The sequence below is a fragment of the Bos grunniens genome, chromosome 11 (genome assembly GCF_055505025.1).
Source record: "Bos grunniens cultivar Pamir isolate PY7600 chromosome 11, Bosgru_T2T1.0, whole genome shotgun sequence".
In the NCBI taxonomy this organism is placed as follows: Eukaryota; Metazoa; Chordata; class Mammalia; order Artiodactyla; family Bovidae; genus Bos; species Bos grunniens.
In genome coordinates, this window is record NC_141175.1 from 86841630 (window position 1) to 86855484 (window position 13855).

At 34.3% G+C, this 13855-nt stretch overlaps 1 protein-coding gene across 6 annotated transcripts in view; it reads left to right on the plus strand.

Moving 5' to 3' along the window:
- Positions 1 to 12812, plus strand: part of ATL2 (atlastin GTPase 2) — a 67343-nt gene extending 54531 nt beyond the window's left edge. For 5 of the 6 annotated variants that reach the window (XM_086327397.1, XM_086327399.1, XM_086327398.1 and 2 more), the window contains 9 exons: positions 522 to 572; positions 871 to 927; positions 2380 to 2472; positions 5105 to 5243; positions 6068 to 6195; positions 7331 to 7387; positions 8308 to 8379; positions 9017 to 9448; positions 11574 to 12812. In XM_086327397.1, the coding sequence (XP_086183523.1) occupies positions 522 to 572; positions 871 to 927; positions 2380 to 2472; positions 5105 to 5243; positions 6068 to 6195; positions 7331 to 7387; positions 8308 to 8379; positions 9017 to 9448; positions 11574 to 11693 (1149 nt within the window). In that variant the 3' untranslated portion in view covers positions 11694 to 12812. Of the gene's footprint in view, positions 1 to 521; positions 573 to 870; positions 928 to 2379; positions 2473 to 5104; positions 5244 to 6067; positions 6196 to 7330; positions 7388 to 8307; positions 8380 to 9016; positions 9449 to 10967; positions 10983 to 11082; positions 11323 to 11573 lie in introns of those variants that run through there. The other variant, XM_086327403.1, reaches the window with a different exon arrangement.
- The last annotated feature ends 1043 nt before the right edge of the window (positions 12813 to 13855 follow it).

Below are 13855 nucleotides of genomic sequence, written 5' to 3' on the forward strand. Positions count from 1 at the left end.
AGTAAAAAGATAATCATATTAGAGTCAATGGTAGTTGAGGCACCCATGATATATGGGTGATACATATATTCACCCATATATATTGTGAATGCTCCAGGGAGGAATTTGATCTTTGTAGAACTATGCCCTTCACATCATTCACTTAGAAAAATAATTGGGGAAATCCTATACTTAAGAAAAAAAAAAAAAAACATGGTGTAACATTAAAGAAACTTACTAGCTAAGTGTAAGTATGTAAACGTACAATATAAGTATACTACATATACTTTAAAAAAAAGGTCTGCTGCTCTCTTGGCCCCATATGCATGTATTCATGATTTTTACATAGTTTACCACCACTGCTCCCCCCTTAATGTTTTATAGTTAGGGAAAAAGAAATCCTTTTCATCACCAGTTAAGATAATGATCGAGTCATTCATATGTGTTCAGGTATAAAATAGCCTTCATTTCCACAAGTAAAGTTACACACAGATGGGTATTCAAAGTAAAGCACTAATGAAAACCATATTCTGTTTTAACAGGTATATAATTTGTCTCAAAATATTCAGGAAGATGATCTTCAACACTTACAAGTATGTATGTCTCAAAGAATGTATGCCAAAGTATTGAAAATTTAATTCCTACATTATTGTTACTTTACACCAAGAATCTATAATATTGTAAGAAGATTGACTATTATATGATTTTAAACAGATACATGATTTCTTAACTAAAAGAAATTTTGATGTATACTTGGTCTTAAAAATTAAATGCTTGGCTTTCAAATGATTTTAAAGGCCCTGACATCTAGTGCTCTGATATAGAACAGCTTTACAGATGTCTTCTTTCAACGTCTTTGGGGGCATTATTTTAAATAATTTGATTTAATAGTTATTTACAGAATACGGCAGACTTGCAATGGAAGAAATCTACCAGAAACCATTTCAGGTAAATTAAGTATTTTATCATTAAAAGAAATTTATCTGTGAAAAGCTGTCATCTTGTATTTCTGAAGACATAAGGACATTATGCCAAACTCATTTTTAGCAACAGATCCAGTGGAATTGAAACTAATTTATGGTAGAGTCATTACCAACTTAACAGTAGCAATTTACAAGATAGGAAATAGAACAAATGATTATAGATTGATTCTTAGAATTTTTACTTAAAGAAGTTAATAACATTTCTCTTAATTAGGTGTTAATTCCCAGAGTTGAGATAGTCATGTGAACTTCTTGTATACATCATAAACTACTGCCATATTGTTGGTTGTGTGTGTGGGGGGGAGTATATTACAAGTTGAAGTTAGACCTGTTATTGTTCATTTTTGATTCAGAATTTATTTCAGAATTAATTCAGAATTGTTTCAGAATTTATTATGTCTCTCCCTCATGTTTTTTCATTACCTTTAAATGCTAGATGCAGAATATTAAGTCAGAAATTAATCTGGGTGGAGTTATTTGAGAAGCATAATTTGATATTGCTTCTTTGGAGTCTTAACATTACGGAGATTTAAAAGAAAAAAAGCTAATTTTAGATAGTTTCTTTTTTGAAATAAGTGGTTTATAAGTTGACATAGTGTTACTTGGTTAGTTGTGTTACAGTAGGTAAGAATGACTCCACCCTGTTTGCTCATCCGTGTGTGAAGTCTTCCCTTACATGAAAGCATCACTGGTGCTTCTTACTGTCAGTGGGTTTACACTGATTCAGCCTCAGTCTTGCCTGGCTCAAGTGATTACTTTCATGAAATATTTAGACAGGTTATGGTGTCATTTTTTGTATATGATAAAATGTACTCTATTTTGCCTATATCTGTTTTTCTGAACTGGGGTAATTTTGCCACCCAAATGGCATTTGCTGATATTTGGAGACATTTTAGGTTATCACAGTTTTGGGGAGGAAGTTAATACCATTGGTATTTAGTTTTTAGAGACCAGACATGCTGTTCAACATCCTGTAATACATAGGACAAGTGTGTACAGCTAAGAATTATCTGACCCAAAGCATCAATAATGCTGAATTGAGAAACCTAAGCATGTAAGAATACAAAATTCTGTGAATTATTTGGTCTTTTAATTATACAATCTTGGCTTAAAATTATGATCTGTATACCCTGATACGTCTTTTGTTTCTTCTTAAAAATCCCTGTGTTATTACTTGTGGTGACAATATATAGAGTAAGTTTCTCAAGTGGATGTAGATTCTTGGATAGGAGTTGGGAGTGTTACTGGTTTATGTAGTAGGCTCTTGATATAACTATGATTAGTAGGAAACCATTTGGTTGCTGTAACTTTTGATAAGGATTGTTTCTGGGGAGTAAGGGATGCTTCAGTTGTTAAGGTAGTAATTTTTGGTAAAATTTTATAAGAAATGATTCTATGTTTTTCCTTTTTTCTGTAGACATTAATGTTTTTGATTCGAGACTGGAGTTATCCTTATGAACATTCATATGGTTTGGAAGGTGGCAAACAATTCCTTGAAAAGAGATTGCAGGTAAGCCTATTTCTGAGAGAGGAGAGCATAAGCACCGAGTCAGGCAAAGGAGTGGGCTGCCTGGACTGCTGCTTAGACCACCAATGTCTAAGTATGATCGGGACAAATAGAGTATCCCTGGTTAACCTAGGTAACCCCATACATAATTGATGAGGTATAAATTGGTAGCACTCCTGAGAAAGAGAACAGTAGAAATGCCCTTGAATAGAAATTAAGGAACAGATATTTCTCCAGAGACATATTGAAGGGACATTTCAATAAATCAATATTCACAGGATAAGAGTTTGAGGTAGACTAACCTTTTGATCTGTTCAGATTGCATGCATGTCTCTTTCTGGCCCAGCTGAGCTTCTGAACATTTGAGACAGGATGGATAATCTAGTGTGCATGCATTGAACGCAAATGATGTGAGACTTTCTTTCCAAGGAATATTGCCTCATAGAGTGGCAGCATATAGAGAGCTAGAAAAGGGATCTTAAACATTTTATCTAGCTTAGCATTTATACACAGTTCAGTTCAGTCGCTCAGTCGTGTCCGACTCTTTGCGACCCCATGAACTGCAGCACGCCAGGCCTCCCTGTCTATGACCAACTCCCGGAGTCCACCCAAACCCATGTCCATTAAGTCAATGATGCCATCCAAGCATCTCATCCTCCATCGTCCCCTTCTCCTCCTGCCCTCAATCTTTCCCAGCATCTGGGTCTTTTCAAATGAGTCAACTCTTCGCATGAGGTGGCCAAAGTATTGGAGTTTTAGCTTCAACATCAGTCCTTCCAGTGAACACCCAGGACTGATCTCTAGGAGGGATTGGTTTGATCTCCTTGCAGTCCAAGAGACTCTCAAGAGTCTTCTCCAAAACCACAGTTCCACACACACCTCAAAACTGGAACCCAGAAAAGTGACTTGCCTTTGTTTATTTAACACATTATCAGTAACTATAATAGGACCCAAATATCCAGACTCTTGTTCTGACCCATGCAAAATGCCATACCAAGGCAGTCCTGGAAAATAAACTCACCACCATGATCCTTTATTCCTAGAGGTATCCTCCTGTGGAAACCCTCAGGTCAAATACTACCCGCCTACTGACATCAATAAAAGATGTATAAAAATCCCTTTATTCATAAATAGGAGATTTCTTTCTTTGGGGTAATAAACTTTTGTTTTTTCCCTGTGGAAGGATGAATTTAGTTTTGCAACCATATTCAAAGACTGAAGGTATAATATAATTTTTCTTGATCCTAAACTGAGATTAAAACCAAATCCTTATTCTTAGATTATATGAAAGGCGTTTCTAGACTGTCAAAGATTTTCATTCATCAGCATTTTCTTTGGTTTGTTCAGAAGAAATTAACACGAAGTACATTAGGCATACTAACTAAATTCAGAATTATGGACTTCAAAGACAAAGGGGTTTTTAAATACATTATTAAAGTGATACAGAAAAGTACACAGACCATAAGTATGCACCTTGGTGAATTTGTGCAAATTGAACATAGCCATATAATGACCCAGAAGCACCCACCTCTGTCTGCTAACTCCCCCTGGTCCCCAAACCCTTCATTGCTGTTCAGACCTTCATGAGGCTTTGTTTTTGGACTTTTTATGAAAGGAATCACACATGATATGTATTCTCTTGTGTCCAGTTTCTTTTGCCCAGTATTACGTTTCTGAGATTAGTTCAGATTGTTGCCTGTAGTTTAGTTCCCTTATTCTCATTGATATTCAGTATTCCATTGTAAGAATAACAATAATTTTTCCATTCTACTCTCAATGGAGATTTGGGTAGTTTCCAGGTTTTGTTGATTACTAACAGTACATGTATTTTAGAATGGTTTTTGAGAAGAGTTTAGGAGGGAATATGTGAATTATATTGGGATAAGTAGTTATTAAAAATCTAACTATAGTATATTCTTCCAGAAAACACATAGCAGTTTCTCTTCTGCAGAAAACTGATGACTAGCATATGTCATAAGTAATCACTTGGGATGAGTGCTGAAATCTTACAGTTCTTTAGACTGTACTGGTAGTTTTCACCTTATCTGTTGTTTTGCCCGAGGGCTGACCTTTTTATTTGTAGGCAGATTAGTACTTTGTTTTTCTCTTTGCCATTATAAGTACTTTAAAGACGGGTTTATAAATCACAGTCACACCTGTTGTTCTGGTGTTAGATATTATGATTGATTATTATTTGTATTTATTCATATCCTTGGTAGCTAATGGGCTTCCCTTGTGACTCAACTGGTGAAGAATCCGCCTGCAGTGTGGGAGACATGGGTGATTCCTGGGTTGGGAAGATCCGCTGGAGAAGGGAAAGGCTACCCACTTCAATATTCTGTCTAGAGAATTCCATGGACTGTATAATGCATGGGGTTGCAAAGAGTCAGATTCGGAATTTCACTTTCTCTTTGGTAGCTAACGGGGAAAAAAAATCTCTTGGTTTAGGAGAGGAGGTGGGTCTTACCCAATGGTTAGAAATGGGTCTTTAATAAAATTTTATATTGTCAAAAAACACCCATGTGGAGTAGCATTTGAATTACTGTGCATGCTTGTGAGTATGTGTGTGTACTTTTTTAAAAAAAATTTGTTTTTCTCTTGTTTGCTCCTTTACCCTGTCTCCTCCTACCTCCAGGTAAAACAGAATCAACATGAAGAGCTGCAGAATGTAAGGAAGCACATTCACAATTGTTTCTCAAATCTTGGTTGCTTCCTTTTGCCACATCCTGGTCTTAAAGTTGCAACTAATCCTAGTTTTGATGGGAGATTGAAAGGTGGGAATTCCCATTCTTGCTAAAATCAGAACTGAAGTTTTAGAGACTGAAAGTTAAAAAAAAATAATATATATATATATATGGTTCCTTAAAATTTCTCTCTTGTACTGGAGGATATTTCAGTGCATTGTTAATGAAGTGATTGTAGTGCTCTGTGTGGTCTTTGTAGCTTTCCATTTCATTGGTTGGTTGCAAACACCTAGCATATTGATTAACATATTTTTTAATGTCTGTTGCTCAGCACTGATGTCCTAAAAACACTGAAGACTAAGAACATTTCAGTATTTCATCTGATTGCAGTCTGCTAAAAAGCATTACCAATGTATTGTATTGATATAATTAGATTTAAGTCTGTTTCGGGGTGATGGTATAATTTTCTGTGTATGTTTTAGGATTATTTTGAGCATGATAGCAGAAGACTTGGGGACTAACAAAACTTTAACAGTATGGCTAGAAAAACAAAATTTAGTTTTAATATTTAATACAGTTTCATGAATTGCCTGCCATTTGGAAAGGATAGTTTACTTAAAATACTTGATGTGGAATTTGTTTTGATAGTTCACAGTTTTTTATTATTTGAGCTGACAGAATTATTGGAAGATGAAGAAAATGGGGTACAGAGTTGGGTGGGGGCATTATATTTTTTCCTAGGAGATGTGTCAGTATGACAGATTTGGATGAGTTTTTTGAAATGAATCTATACTTAAGTATACTCTTGTTCTATAAAACAGAATCTCATTAACTCTTACCAATGGTGACTTTACTTCTTCTTCTTTTTTTTTTTTTTATTTTACTAATATGTTGACTAATTTCATGCCCATCAGATATTGATGAAGAGTTTAAACGAGAGCTTCGAAATCTGGTTCCATTGCTCCTTGCCCCAGAAAATTTGGTAGAAAAAGAGATAAGTGGATCTAAAGTCACTTGTAGAGATCTTGTAGAATACTTTAAGGTAGGAAAATACTTATATTAAATGACTTTGTGTAAGTTAGAAATATAGTTGACTTAAAACTCATCTGTATGGTATAAAAATTTATCTGTATTTTAAAACAATGAAGTAAAATTTATAATGTATTTTTTTGCCTTGAATTGGATGTATCAATATTTTAGAATATTGAAGATTATAGCAGATTGTAACACATATCTTCTACACAGTGATTTTATTTGTTTATACAGTTATCTTACTTTTTCTCCAGCTCTGATATGCAGAGAAGAACCATTCATAATATTATAATACCACTCTTATCATTTGAAAATAATAATAGATATTGGGAGCATAATTCTGCATCTTGAGTTCTCATAAAAAACCTTGTCTCAGAGTCTGAGTACTTGATGAGAGCCTTTGAAAGTTATCAAAACTGGGTTCTGAGCTCAAGTAAATTATTCATAGATTATTTCCCCCCCCTCTGCTCTCTAATCTTTATAGCTTACTTGCCAGAGCAAGGCCACTGTTGAGGGTTGTAATTATTTGTAGTAGTTGTAGATGGATGGGAAAACACAGTTAATGAAAGAGTGTATTTTTATGTTATTTAATGGACACTTGATCACTTTCATACTGTCTTTGTTTAGTTATGAAATAATTTAAGAGTCAGATGAAAGTTGAGATGAAAGATTCCTATATGGAACTTACCTAAAAATTTTCATCTTTCTTACTCTTAAACCACAAATTTGGTAATTTTTTTTGCTCTTGAACTGAAATATACTTTAATCTGATCAAAGTAAAATACTGAGTTAAAATGTTTTGTTACATATTTATTTGAAACATTGGCAGTTTGGCAGTAGGAGAGAATTGTGGATTTCTTTTCATAGGGTAGATAGCATTTTATATATAACTTTAAATATGAAACAACTTTTCTGCCAAGTTGGAGTTACATTTAGAGATATTTCTCTAGGATATTACTTAGCAACACACGTTTTTAATAATGTTGAGAATAGGGTTAACTTCGTTGGAATGAGAGTATATGATTTTTAAAGTTTAGACTTTCCTTTTAATAGTGTGAATCATTTTTCTATCTAATGATTTTTCTTTGGGGATATGGAGCCAAATTGCATAACCTATCAATATAATGAGTCTTCTGTATTTTTAGGCTTACATTAAAATTTATCAAGGAGAGGAACTTCCACATCCAAAGTCCATGCTTCAGGTAGTGTGTGCATTGTACATACATTTATTTATGAGGTAGAAAAAAAATTTGCTTTAGAGAGAAATGCTGGAAATGGGGTGGTGCTTCTTTGCATGCAAATACATTTTAGATACTCAAGGCATGGGTCCTGAAGTTTTTGAGTTTTTGTAACTACAGATTGCAGACCTTGTACACACACAGTTCATAGAAATGAAGGTCCTTGGTGCTTTCTCTTCAGTCGCTCAAGAAGTGTAGGAAAATTTCTGTTTCAGAAGATAGCTTGGTGTGGGCCATGCTGAACCAAGCTGCTTCTGTTCTCTGGGTCTTTGACAATGAATGTTGTTTGAAATAGGCTTATTTTCTCTTTAATTAATGACAGCTACTTCTAGTGACTATAGTTTTTTTTTTTTTTTCCTTTCTTTAAAAAAAAAGGTATTCTTTAGGGACAATGTTATTTTAACCTGTTTCATTTTTTAAAAATTTGCTACTTTGGGCAATTTCCCAGTTTTATAGTGGATTAAACTTTTTTCATAAAATACATGTAGTAAACAGTTTTGTGGATTTAAAAATGTATCCTGTGTCATACTGATTATGAGAGAGAGGACCATATGAGTAACCCTTGATTCTTTGCACCTGGAGACGGGACATATTTTAGGGCTGTATTTATTTAATTCTCTTATAATTTCCTGGGCATATGTGTTCTATTCTACAAACCCACTTTAACAAATCTAAGCAAAACAAAATTAATCAGGTAGTCCTATTAGAAGCAGTTGTTATATCATTTTTACTAGTGTTTCCTCCATTAGAAAGGAAAACTGGAAGTTGATAATATTTTTCTGTTTCATTTTCAGACTTGGTCACTGTACATAATTTATTGTCTTAAGCATTTATAGTCATCAGTTATTTCACATAAAGTTGGCACATTTTATTTTATTTTTTAGGCAACAGCTGAAGCTAATAATCTTGCTGCAGTAGCAGGAGCAAGAGAGATCTATTGCAAAAGTATGGAGCAGGTTTGTGACTAACATTTATATTAGACACTAGAGTGAGAAGATTTTTATATTTAAAATCATTGAACCAATTCATACTCCTTATACATTGTCATGTTACATCATTCCCAAATCTTCTTTTATCATCTCTACTGAAAATAAACTTAAGATTATAATTTCCATCGTTAGAGTGCAGGATGAGAGTAGTAAGTTATTTACATAGACCACAATAAAATATTTTTTGACACATGATTCAGAGTGCTATTATCAGTAGCTTCTGATGTTAGTAACATTGTCCTAAGACCAATAGCAATTTCTTTGCTAAGCTTGCTAATTCAAATATTCAAGTACCTTTTTTATGTGTTACAGCTCTTAACACACTTTCTTGCCAGCAGTCTTTTGTGGTGTATTGCTGGGTCAGCTGACATCAATACAGATTGTAGTGTAATTCTTTTTGTCTTTATTGGTATATAGTTAATTGGGAAAATTTATTTTGCCTGAGTCAGTTAAATATATAAGAAATGCATAGATTATGATGAAGTGTGGAGTATTACAAACAAATTTAAAACTAAATCATGTAGGTGGTTTAACTTCACTGATGGGGAATTTCTTTCAAGTGTGACTTATTTCCAGCATGTAATCTGTCCTGCTGTCTGCACAGGTATGTGGTGGGGACAAGCCTTACATTGCACCTTCAGATCTGGAGCGAAAACACCTGGATCTTAAGGAAGTGGCGATTAAACAGTTTCGTTCAGTGAAAAAAATGGGTGGAGATGAATTCTGCCGTCGTTATCAGGACCAGCTTGAGGCTGAAATTGAAGAAACCTATGCAAATTTTATAAAGCACAATGATGGCAAAAATATCTTCTATGCTGCTCGTACCCCTGCCACACTGTTTGCGGTCATGTTTGCTATGTATATAATCTCAGGACTGACTGGCTTCGTTGGCCTAAACTCTATAGCCGTCTTGTGTAACCTTGTCATGGGGTTAGCACTGACGTCTCTTTGTACTTGGGCATATGTTAAATACTCTGGGGAGTTCAGAGAAATTGGAACAATGATCGATCAGATTGCTGAAACACTATGGGAACAGGTTGGTATCTCTCTTTCGGTTTTTCAGTGACTAACCTTATCCTTGTGGCTCCCCACCCCTCCTCCAGTCCCCCATTCCCCACCCTCACCCCCAATATTTCCACACCTACTTTTTCTTTATATGGAGAATGGCAAAAGGATATTTTCTGTTTTGTTTAGATGCATAATCCAAATATAAAGTATAAACTGAAGAGTTTTTTTTCCTTGAAAGTTTTAGTGTGCTTTGGTTAACTTATATCTGTAATACTCTGGATAGTTTCTTAGTTATAGGCCTGATTATACCAGACAAGTGGGCAGGACCAGAGTCTTTAAGGATTTTCCCCTTTTTTTTTGTTTTTTTGAGAAAAGAAAATATCAGTGCAGGAGTAATGAAGGTAAGGAAGTAAGTTCGGAAGTGCAGTTCCCTTGAAGTTTCTTACTAGGGTTGATAAGAAGCAATGCATGCTTATATTCCAGGAAAAATGGGTGATATTCAGGTCTTCATTGCCTTCCATGAAGATAGTAGTGGTTTACTGATGTACTTACTACAAAGAACAATCTTATAGGGAATTCTTACAGCAAATAATCTTTTACTTCTGTACTATGGAAATGCTAATGAGCAAAGCAAAGCACCACAGTGAGCCAGCTTTTCTTAATCATAATCTGTTGCCGCAACCAGAATTCAAATCATGATTTTTTACCTTAAACCAGAATTCAAAGTTGGGCCTGACAAGTATCTACTAAGGAAAGCCTTGTGTATCAGCCAACTGTTGTCTGGAATTGCCTGTGTTCAGAAAATTCCACTTAAGGATATTGTCATTAAAATGGTCATCGTGAAATACCTGAGCATCATATCAAGAATGAAAGCTACAGTTATTACTGATGGACAATATGAAAGGCGTTTTCAGATACCATTTCTGGGCCGATGAAGTATTGGGCTTATTTTGAAGATTTAAGATAATGCAGGTCCATGCTGGTTTTGGTTTTAAAGTCAAAGACTGAAGAAGTTGATTGATGCTGATTTTTCTACTAATAATGTCGTTACTATTTTATACAGTGACCTGCTATATTAATTTCCATTTTATATTTCTTTAGAGAAATGCTCTATTCAGATCTGATTTGGAACCTTATGTCTGGATATTTATTAAATTTTTATATCTTTAAAAAGTTCATTCTTTATATTCCTCTGATATGTTCTGACAGAAGATGGATTAAAAGCTATCACAACCTAAAAAAAAAAAGCTGTCACAGCATCACTTAAAATAGTATCTACTTTAAAAGTGTTGAATCATTATTAATTTTCTGCCACATGGAATTTTGATAATTGTACAGAGTCTTCTGAAAATCAGTCATCTCCAGTACAGCGCTGATTCTAGGATTTTAGAGGTGCCACTATCACAAAACAAGTCAATGGAAGAATCTAAAGTGTGTACAAGTATTTTTAGTACAGTTGAGGTAAGATGATCACTAGGCGGAAGGTCTGTGCAGTGTCAACAAACCTTGTCTAAATTTTTTTGCATTTCTCTTTTCTTTTGCTTCAGAGGAGTCCCAGGAAGGTGAGAAACTATGAAGTCTCAAATTTTTATAGTCTTAATTAAACTCTTTAAGTTCAAGGCCCTCTGAATCATTCTCCTAACGAATCACTCCATGTTTTAGGTGTTTTCCAAACTGTTCGAAGTTACTAGACGTCGAATGGTTCATCGTGTTCTTTCGTCAGCACAGCGACAGAGACTGTCATCCAACAATAACAAGAAGAAAAATTAGACAGTATTTTTAACTTTTTTCCCTATCTGAAGTGTTCACACTTATACATGTAGGACAATAAGCAGGACCGTCTGGGCCGGTCTGCATAAATGCTGTATACATACCAGATTTGATGCTGCATATAGGGTATGGAATTGCACATCCATCTCATAGGAATTGTAATGGTTTGAATAGGAGGAAAGTAATTTTTGTTACATTATAAAATGTCTAACTGCATTATTTGTAGCATCATAACTTTTTTTTTGGGAGAAGCATCTTTTTATTTCCCACATTCCTGGTTATTTTCTTCATTGCTTTGAATTGAATTTTTTATATCTATTTTTATATGTAACTCTTTTTTTACCTCATGTTTTTATTTGTTTTGCACATTTCTCATACCACAGGTATTGAAGCCCCTGGGTGATAATTTGATGGAGGAAAACATAAGGCAGTCTGTAACAAACTCTATCAAAGCAGGCCTGACTGACCAGGTGTCTCATCATGCCAGATTAAAGACAGACTGACACTTCATCTCCTCATGGACTCCACTCTCCCTTTTTTTCATGCTTGCTGTACAATGAGAACTCAAATAAAAATAAACCAAAGTTTACAATCAACTGTAGAAGTAGTTTAGTATAACTGGCTTCACAGATGGCTGCCACAGAGTGTGAAATTGTTTGTTGGTTTTAAGCATTCTGTTCATGGCTCCTGAGACATGATGATTGGCTGAGGAGCATTAGTTTATCATGCACACTGGTGCCATGTTTAATTCTTTTTTTTTCTTTTTCCCTTCTTTGATGTTAGTGAAATTTGTCTTATGTAAAAGGATATTTCAGGGAAATATTTTAAGAAATCTATTTAGAGTCTTTTTAACACAGTGTCCCATTGAAATTTTAATTTTTAGAGAAGTTAATGAATCACTGTAGCAAGATTCAGATTGGAATGACAATGAAGCCTTTATTGAGCCACGACATTAAAAGTATATATTGCTTTACTGCCTTCAATACCAGTATTACATAAATGCATGTATCAGAAATTTCACAGAAATTACACGACAACTCTTGTAGCTAAGAAAGTGATTCTGAAGTGTACATTTGTCTTGCCTTTTTAAATTTATAAACCTGCCCTAAAACGAGATGCATATCTGGGAAACTAAACTGTCTTTATGCAGTTTAGCCTTCATGTACATAAAATATGCCATTAATTTTATTGGGGGAGAAATTCCATCCAAAAATGTTGCCTACAGCTATGAGTTAAGAGTGTCTGTACAGTGTGTAGCTTTTATTTTCTAAAATCACAGATAGGGCATGTATATGAATTATAAATATATAAATACAATTTTGTATTAAAAGTTTTGTAGTTTATGGCAAAATCTGGTTCTGTGGTAGGCTAATGAGTACAGTCCCTGTGAAGGAGTGTTTGTGGCTCATGTCAGTGTATGAATGCATAGACAATTTGAAGTTTTTGATATATTTGTGATATTTATCTTCTTGAGCACTGCAGTCTCACTCCCCACCCCACCCCCCACCCTTGAGGGAATTCAATGGGAATGTTTATTGTGACTTTGTCCTCTGTTGCATTTTAAAGTTATTTTCTGTAATTTATTTTCAGTACATAATTAAAAATTTGTTGCATATATAAAATGGAACTTGTGATTTTTTTTTTTAAGGAATTCTTCAAATATGTATTCCATTACGTAAACCTATTTGTTTATACTGAAAAGAGCATGAGTGAGGAACACCCATGTGAGAGCTGTAAGCCATTGTACCTCGAAGCTAAGCTTGTAAACAGTTATTTTTCTGTCTGTCTCTGTCAGGGAAAACTTGTGATTAGCTAGGGGATTTATTAATTTTCATTTCTCTCTCTTTTTTCTGGTGTATGTAAGGCTAACATTTTGCAGTACTTTTGTAGCCTTTTCTGTGAACACCTGTTTAAAGCACCTAGTTTGGTTTTTAAATGGAGACTCAGATGTTGAGTTGCATGGCCGAAAGCTCAAAATTTACTTTGGTATATATCTTCCCCCTCCCGCTTCAAATCCTGTTTTTATATGGATTGTGTTTGTTTCCATCTATTATTAAACTGCTACCAACTCATCTGTTCTTTAAGAGAATCCACCTGAAAAGTGTCTCATTTTACTATGTTTTATGAATGTTGTGGACTGTTTTTATGAATGGAAAAAATAAAAAGTTTGTTGTATAATAGCAATTCTTCTGAAATTAAAGAGACACAGGTAACTGTTTTGTTTTTTTGTTTTTTGTTTTTTTAACAAAAGAGTTGTGAAATCTAGACCATTGGATTTCTTAATATTTCTTGTTGGAAAGAGTATTTTTCCCAAAGATAACAATTCTATTAAGGATTCCAAGAAAGTACTTTGGTTTCAGCTGGAAGACTGAATGTTGTTAAGAAGCAGTAAAAGGGATTAAAGACAAATTCAAACTGTTCCCTGAAATAATTTTGGTGTTAGTATATTTTCTGTGGTAAAATTTTTTAGTAATTTATATTACAAGGTGTTTTTTTTTTATTTTTTAAAGCAAACTGTCTTCCCCATTGAGATATAAATAACTTACTTCTGTGGAAGAGATAAAATTTGTGACCCTACTATTGAGTATGCCTTATATATTCCTCATGAAAATAGTCATCCTTGCTTGACTAAGTATATTCTGCTTGTGAAATGGAGTAGCAGTGA